At 47.5% G+C, this 8,464-nt stretch overlaps 1 protein-coding gene across 2 annotated transcripts in view; it reads left to right on the forward strand.

The window, feature by feature from the left end:
• The window catches only part of Tpd52l1 (tumor protein D52 like 1), a 68,679-nt gene that overhangs the window by 55,317 nt on the left and 4,898 nt on the right, over positions 1-8,464 (forward strand). The window contains exons 4-6 of one of the 2 annotated variants that reach the window (XM_023714289.1): positions 354-455; positions 3,845-3,883; positions 6,790-6,850. In XM_023714289.1, the coding sequence (XP_023570057.1) occupies positions 354-455; positions 3,845-3,883; positions 6,790-6,850 (202 nt within the window). The remainder of the gene's footprint in view (positions 1-353; positions 456-3,844; positions 3,884-6,789; positions 6,851-8,464) is intronic. The other variant, XM_023714290.1, reaches the window with a different exon arrangement.

The raw sequence follows: 8,464 nt of genomic DNA on the forward strand, positions 1-8,464 counted from the left end.
CTCCCAGTTGCTGGGGTTTCAGGCATCGGCATGATGCCCAGCTCTCTTCTTTAAAAATAAGTCCCCTCCAGGAGTTCTGTTATGGGTGCCCAAAGCTCTGCCCGCTTAGCTTGGGTTTCAGACCGACATTCTGCCCGAACCCAGACTGAAAGGATCGCAGCCCACGTACCATCCCCCGGCAGTAAATAAAACAAGCGTCCTGCGGATCATTTTCTTCCTCCATCTCTTTGGGAAAAGGAATTTTCAAAGTATGAGGAAAGAATAAAGATGAATGTTTTACAGAGATGATCATAAAAATACAAAATGAAACAAGACGAAACCGCGCTGCTCACCACGGCTCCCTTTTCTTCCAGCTACAAGAAGACGCAGGAGACCCTGAGCCACGCGGGGCAGAAGGCCACGGCCGCGCTCAGCAACGTGGGCACCGCGCTCAGCCGGAAGCTCGGGGACATGCGGTGCGTGGCGGGCGCTCTGCGGCCTTCCGGCCGGCTGAGAGCGGCGCTGCCCGGCGCCCGCGATCGGCCCGCGCGTGGGCAGCTTTTCTGCTCTCAGGCCGGGTGCAGGGTGTGGCCCCAGGGATAAGCGGTCAGGGCACGAATAAAAAAGCAGAAGAGCTCTCTTTCGGAGGAGTTTCCGCAGGCGGCAGCACCTCCCGATTCCTGCTGATCTGAAACCTCAGCGCACGCGGAAGCTCGGAGCGCCTTGCTGCCACTAGTTGTTCTAGATCGCAGTTTTTTATACTGCACAACCACCTGGCATTTTTTTCTTCACCTTAGCAAAATATTAATATATTTGATTTTATTTTTATTAATTCCATTATCACCCAGCACTTAGCCATAGTAAGACTATTTATTTATGTATTTATTTTTCGCAACAGGGTCTTATGATGTATCTGAGGCTGGCCTCAAATTTGCAGCAGTCCTCCTGCCTCAGCCCCCCAAGTTTTGGGATTAAGACGTGGACTGCCATGCCTGGTGATAATAGCAAGACATTTAAATAAGCACCGTCTGTGCTATCCCTTTTCATACTTCTCTCCTGCATAATAAAAGTAGGGTGGACATGAAGGCAGATTTTGAACTTGAGAACCAAATGTCTTCATTTTACTTTTAAAAAAATATGTAACACTGACCAGTTTTAATTATTCTCTTATATGCAGGGAAGTTATCTTACACAGAATTACTGTACTTTTTGAATTTAGCTAGTGTGCCTCAATGAAGTTTTCTTTAGAAATCAATTTCATTAGTCTCTCTAGAGTTCACACTCTTTAACAAAAAAAAGAAAGAGAAAGAAAGAAAGAAAGAAAGAAAGAAAGAAAGAAAGAAACCTTTTCAACGAAGTATTTAACTTCTTTTTGAAAATTCTGTGGCAGCAAGCTGTGGTGACACACAACGCTCACCCTTGCTACTCGGGAGGCTGAGGCAGGAGGATTACAAATTTGAGGACAGCCTGGATAATGCAGTGAAATCCTGCTTCAACATAAAAATAGAACGAGTTCGGGACGTCGCTGCGGTTCTGGACTGCTTCCCTAGCATGTGCGAGGTCTTAGGCTCAATCCTAGGAACCTCAAAGAAAAATCCAAGTGCATTTGTTTTTTGGATTCTTAAGCTATTGTTACCCGAAGGCAAATATCTATATTTAGTGTTTGAATTCTGTCTTGACCTCCCAAATGGCTGGATTTTGCCCAGCATTCGAGAACCATCTTAACAAGCTGGTATTGAAGAGGACAGTGCAGCGAGAGCAGGGGCACAAGCCGCGGGCACGGGGTCTGCTGCTGCGCTGTCAGAACCCACCGAGATCCTCCGGACCTGGCACGGAGGAGCTGACTTCATTGCAAGGAAAACTGATAACCATTTCAGTGGTATTAGAACATTGGTCCAAACAAATACTCCCCTAGAACAGGGAAGGCCCGAGGTCAGCCCCCGTTATCCTGGAGAGAAGATGTTTATTTGTTCTCCACACACTTAGCGGTCCCTCCCCTGGGTGAGCCTGAGGACCAGGCTGGAGGTCCTAAGTTCTGTGCTACACAGGGGACCTGAGCTCAGCTCCGCTGGCCTGGGCGCCGCAGGGGTGCGGGAGCCTGGCCCTGGCAGGCAGCGGGCTCACGGGGTGCTCTGGACAGGGGTGGGCGGGTAGCTGGTCTCGCCTTTAAGCCCGTGGGAGGGGATGGTAGGGGCGGTCGGTGGCCTTTGTGCATGCCCTCTGCTAACTTTGCCCTTGCTTTCCCTCTGCTGCCGGGCCGCAGGTCTCACTCCATCGGGTAAGCAGCGTGCCCGCGCTGGGAGCCAGGGAGGGAGGAGGCCAGGCGGCGCCAGAGCGCAGAGCCTGACAGGGCGCCGGACCTCCCCCAGGAGCCCCTCCACCCCCGGACTGTTCGTCCTCACCAGCTGTATTTGCTGAGCAGCCGCTTTCACTGCTTCACTTCTTCCTAGACTGGATAGGTCCTCGGAATCAAAAGAGGAACATTTAAACCCTTGAACTTGGGGCCAGGGAGATGGCTCAGTAAAATAAGCACTTCCCTGGCAAGCGTAAGGGCCTGAGTTCAATCCCCGGTTCCGCAAAAACAAAAACAAACAAAAAAAAAAAAATCCTTGACATTGAGAGTGGGGTATTTTTTACAAATCTTTCAGAAAGTTAAACTGAAAAAGAAAAACTTATTCCTCCCAATTGTTGAGCTTCTCTGACTTTTCCCAACTGTTTATTTTTATTTTTGCTTTTGCTTTTGTTTCTGTTTTTAGGTACACTTTTTTTTATTTGTTTTGTGTTTAAATCAGTAAAAGAAACTGGGTCCTATAATGTGGACACCAGCAAAATGGTGCATTCACCTTGTTTCTTTTTGTTTGATACAATTAAGCCACCACACCTCCCGCACACTTTTTTTGCATGAAGTTCTGCACTATAATGTTTCAGCTTCAACTTACTGTACCTTCTAAAGTCCAACGGAAGAAAGGTTATTGGAAAAAATATGTTAAAAAGATTGCAACAGTTATTTGTGGCTTCTGAGTTAAGCAAAGCTTAGCTAGAATTTTATATAAACTATTGTTTTCTAAGTGTTGTTCATATTTAAAGAGGTATATGGATTTGTAATGCTGAATTTGTTTCAGTGATGGCTTTTAAATGCAATTTCTGAGGAGATGTTTTGTCCAAAGTTTCTATATGGAGTGTCTAGAGTTAAGACCACAAATACTCCCTGAATATCTTAGTAGAGGATGCCCACCCATACTGATGGCCTGAGTGAGTACACTGGGACAGGGGACACACTTGACCCAAGACTCACTGTGCCCCTGGGAGAAGAGACAGCAGAGACTACACTGACGAGTGGGGCAGGGGCCCAAGCATCAGCTCAGGACACGGGCGTCCCTCTTGTTCCCACCCTCTGCCCTGCCTGATTTCTGAGTGGGATTCAATGGAAAACGACCCAATCCATAGGACTGAGAGGATGAGTCTCTTAAGATTCTCAGAAACCTTGTGTGTGTGCACGGATGTTCTAGACAGAGGAAGCAAGACAAACAGGAAGTCCCGCCTTCCATGGTAACCGGCGCAAATGGCATTATGAAGTGGAGACCTAAGCTGGACCTGGAGGGGTTATGGGGCTGACCAGCAGGGGCACCAGGCGCTTGGACTTCCTGTAGGGACCCTACAAAGAGGAAGTAAAATACCACCCAGTAATGGCCTCTCTACCCACTCTTCCCTACAGCGCTGAAAGCTATGTCTCCTCATGCCCAAGGAAAACCATCTTGATTGAGTGGGCAGGGGTACTTCTGATATTTAAAATTGCTGTTTTAGAATGTGAAGAGGAAGTTTTTCATTTACTTATATTGTGCTTCTCCCCCTTTTTGTCCTGCAGCTATTCCATTCGCCATTCCATAAGTATGCCTGCTATGAGGTAATGTGTGTAAAATATTTTATAGATGATTAACACAGAAAGTGTGTGAAGGGTCACCAAGTTGGGGCTGCTGTGGGAGCTTCCCTCCCCCACTGCTTTATGGGATGGAAATAGCTGAAGGCCCATGTTCTGCCTCTTCCTCTGTCTGGTCGTCTTCTGGGGAAATGTCAGAAGTTCTGCAGGAAGATGGAGTGGGCCTGGGTTTTTCACAACACATCCTATCTTAAAATACAGCCTTTCCTGTGTGACTTAGGCTACCTCAGTCTCCAGTCCCTTACCTGAAGAGTGCAAGAACAAAGGGTCACCTTGCATGGATGGATGTAGTGAGGTCAAAACAGAGGAAGTTGTTTGAAACAGCACAGGGACCCCTTAACCCTTGCAAGGGTGGTGAGGTATGTCATCTTGCAGCAGAACGAAACACAAGCCCAGCAGAGCACTTAAACAATGACTACAAGACTAGGAGGCTGTTGTCCTAGACAGGATAGGCTGTCCTTAGGTTTCTCAGGTAAATAGGTCCCTGTTAAATGATATAGTTAAAATACTGGCCAGTTGAAAACTTGTGAGAAAGACATTCCCAGGCTCGAGGTTGCATGGCCCAGTGATACAACCAGATCAATTCAGACTGATACAAATGGGGTCCGGAGGGCGGGACACAGGATTGGGAACCAGAAGAGGCAGATTGTGGCCCAGCTGTGCCAGGGACCACCATGGCAGTGTGGTAAAAGCCACCTGGATGCTATCTGTTTCATCATATTTAAACATAGAAGGGTGAGATCTGCTGCCCTTCACAGGGTCCTCAGGGGCCTGGCTGCCCTTGCTGCAGTAAGCTGAGGCTGCAGCTTGGGCTCTGGGCCCTCCCTCCACTTAACCAGAACTGCCTCTGGTGCCCGCTTCCCAGGAGGACTTGTGCTTTGAAAGCTCACAGTGGGGGCTCAGTTACTACTTCAAATCCTTTGTGACTGCTGATACCAAACTACTTCTAGGGCCATTTGTACCGCTAAAGGTTTGTGGTCTCACATGACCTGAGTCAACTGGATAAAACAGATTCCCCTGCCTATTCCCCAGCAGGCATCCAAGTGTGATTTAGAATGCCTATTCGTTTCCATCCAGGGATGTCTCTTCTACATCGCAGTTTTTTGGTTTATTGAATGATTTGGAAACTCAGCCACAGTAGCGTATTTTGTTTTCTGTACTTAGTGGCAAATAAGGAATATAGAATTAAGGTTGTATAGTTCTTCTTCACATGAATTTTTTCCTCCTGGCAGGTGAGCCCCTGAAAAGCATAGGGCAGCCTGAGACATTGAGCTTCTTTCCTTAACAAATTTTGAGTCTGAGGATCAAAAAAAAAAAAGCATGGAAAAAATTAACGTGATTTTTCTCTGTGCAGTAGGATTCCCTATACACCAGGACTTCTATGTCAGATGCAATCTCATGAACTTCTTGAAATTAACTTTAAAAGGAAAATTGATCTCACTAATCTAACACATGCCCACGAACTAACTGATGGGTGACATGGGACCTGCAGTGGCAGGGCGTGCCTCAGCCTCTACTTTTGAGCCACTCTGCGTAACTGCAGTAATGTTTCATCATGAATGCGAAGCATCACTCAGAGGAAGGTGACCAGTGTCTGAATGCCATACAGGGTTTGGTGGCATGCCTGTGGCCTCTGGCACCACAAGACTGCTAATTTATGTAGTCTGAATCTAAGTGCATTTCAGCTTTGGATTCTCCAGGGATCATTCCCAATAAAGCCCAATTCACCCAAAATGTATTCTCTATATTAGTCACCTCATGATAGTACTAAAGCCCTGGTTCACTCTGAACTCTACAGTGAAAGACACATTTTATAACCATGCTCCCTTCGAAAGCCCCTCTGGACCCTTCATCATTTTCTTTTTCCTTTTTTTCACTCAGTGGCCTATGAGATGTAGTAACTTTTAGTTGAATTCTTTGACCTAAAAATAATGGCATCTGTTGCCAAAAGCCGACATGGATGTAAGTTTTAAGTTGCATCTTTCAGTAGCACAGTTCCTGCTTCTGGAGTTGCACTCAGTGATAGCAGCAATAAACCGTAATATTAACTGCAATATTAACATGGTCAAGCCCAGCGCAGGGAGCCAGAGAACGCCGAGCGACCTAAGTGTGTCCACTTACAGCAACACGATGGCGTGTAGTACCACCCTGAAGGAGTCACACGGGAGGCTCCAGGAAGCTTCAAAGGCCCTGATAAGAGAACAAGGTATCTCCTTTGGGGACGAAAACTAACATATGCTATGAGCACAACTTAATCAGAAGACATTAGGTCATGGGTGTATTTCAACATGAAATAACAAAAGCATTAACTCTCAGAAACACTTTCTCATGGAACTTGTCAAAATGATTACTTTTTAAGGCATGGATAAGAAAAAGTGTAGGAATTTTTTCCCATCCTTGAGCTATTTCTATCTTGTCTCACATTTGAAAAAAGAAACTTTAAAACTCCAAAAAAGTCAAACATGACATTCTTCAGAGACTTTTTCTGCTGCTTACAATATAAATTTTTTAAACTATGAATTATAAAGATGTGATAGAAGCAATTTATTAGTCAATGACAAATTAAGCCATCACTCTGTTGACTCATTAGGAATGATGTATGATGCACTAATGGCATTTTCAGAGCTGTATCATTGTCACAAGCTGTATGACTTATTCCACAGTTGCATATCTGGCTCTTACGGTATCCCATGTCTAGTACAGACCTAGCTTAGTGGAAGTGGAATACATTTTAAAACATGGTTGGTGTCGGCTGTAGGCTGAGCTGGCTCTGCTGAAAGATGATATTTAGAAATAAGAGTGAAGACCCAAACAGTGTAGACGCTAGGATGCTGGGTGGCTGTCAGCTGACCTATCTCTTTTTGTTATTTTAGGAATTCTCCTACTTTCAAATCATTTGAGGAGAGGGTTGAGACGACTGTCACAAGCATTAAGGTACAGATGAAGAGAGCTGCATGTGACTGTGTCCATCTCACCAGGGTCTCTTAGTCGTGTCCACTAACTGTGAGGGCCAGGCAGGGACACCAGCCTTCCCTCAGCATGAAGAGAGATGAAGGCACAATGTGCGCAGTCGCACTGCTCTCCCCGTGGAAAGCTACAGAAAAACCCAGCACTGAACAGTGCCTGGAGTGCCTTGTACCAAGCCACGTGGGTGAATCGTGTGCATTACACTGAATTGGATTTGTGGTCACTGTTTAACCCCTTCATGTGAAGTAGACACGTGCAAGAAGATTGGGGTGAGGATGAGGGGTACAAAGGTGAAGTTGGGGTGTGAGTGAACATTCTGTGACAGCCCAGAGCTCTTCTGCCTTGCATACAGACCAGTAAACACTAACCAGGCGCCTGTGACACGGCTGCCCCCGCCCCAGCTCCCCACACCTGCTCATCCAACTCAGAGAGAGCCTGCATATGGTGCTCAGCCTGGAGAGGGAGTGAAGCCGAGCCCCAAGTGCATTATTCTGTAGTAACGCACTGGATCCTGGGCATAAACTGAAAAACTGCCCCTTCCACAAAAGGTACGAAGATTCACTAGGTTTATTGTTTAAGCCTTAATAGTCTACAGAATTTTTTAAAAAGAGCAAACATGAAACCAGTCCACTTTTACAAAAGCTATAGACTTTTAAAACAGAGAAAATCATGGAAACTATTAGGATGATGTTTTGAAGGATGTCACTTGAATAGCGATTTAATTACATCTTGATATTATTATCAGTGTTTTGTGTGCAATCCATTTCTGTTTCTGCTATTGTGGAAATTCACAAATACAGAATCTGTGTCCAGATGGAAATGAGCTGTGAGCGGATGCTGGTTGGCAAGCTATTATGATGCCAGGTGAAGGCGGTGAGGGCCGGGTTCCTCCCTGCTTCAGGGCCCAGATGCTCCTCGGGATTCCGTCCCGGGGCCTTTCTGCCAGGGGGCTCTTTCCTGTCTGTGCTGTCTGGTGTGGAAGGACCAAGAAGAAAACCAGTTTTCCATGTTCCCAGGCCCATCATTGGCTTCACTGACCAGATGCTGCTGGTGGCGCGGTCTCAGTGTCCTGGTTGGCAGGATCAGTGCTTATTTATGGAGAATGCAGTGTTCTCATCCAGGCACTGGAGGATGCACAGGGCCCTCGACAGGCACTGGAGGATGCACAAGGACCTCACCCAGGTGCTGCAGGATGCACAAGGACTTTGCCCAGGCACTGCAGGATGCACAGGGCCCTCGCCCAGGCGCTGCCGGATGCACAGGGCCCTTGCCAGGAGCTGAAGGATGCATAGGGCCCTTGCCAGGAGCTGGAGGTGCACAGGGCCCTTGCCAGGCGCTGGAGGATGCACAAGACCCTCGCCCAGGCACTGGAGGATGCACAGGGCCTTCACCCAGGCACTGAAGGATGCACAGGGCCCTCGCCCAGGCACTGGAGGATGCACAAGGCCCTCGCCCAGGCACTGGAGGATGCACAGGGCCCTCACCCAGGCGCTAGCGGTGCACAGGGCCCTCGCCCAGGCACTGGAGGATGCACAAGGCCCTCGCCCAGGCGCTGGAGGTGCACAGGGCCCTTGCCCAGGC

The sequence above is a fragment of the Octodon degus genome, unplaced genomic scaffold (assembly GCF_000260255.1).
Source record: "Octodon degus isolate 3935 unplaced genomic scaffold, OctDeg1.0 scaffold00034, whole genome shotgun sequence".
In the NCBI taxonomy this organism is placed as follows: Eukaryota; Metazoa; Chordata; class Mammalia; order Rodentia; family Octodontidae; genus Octodon; species Octodon degus.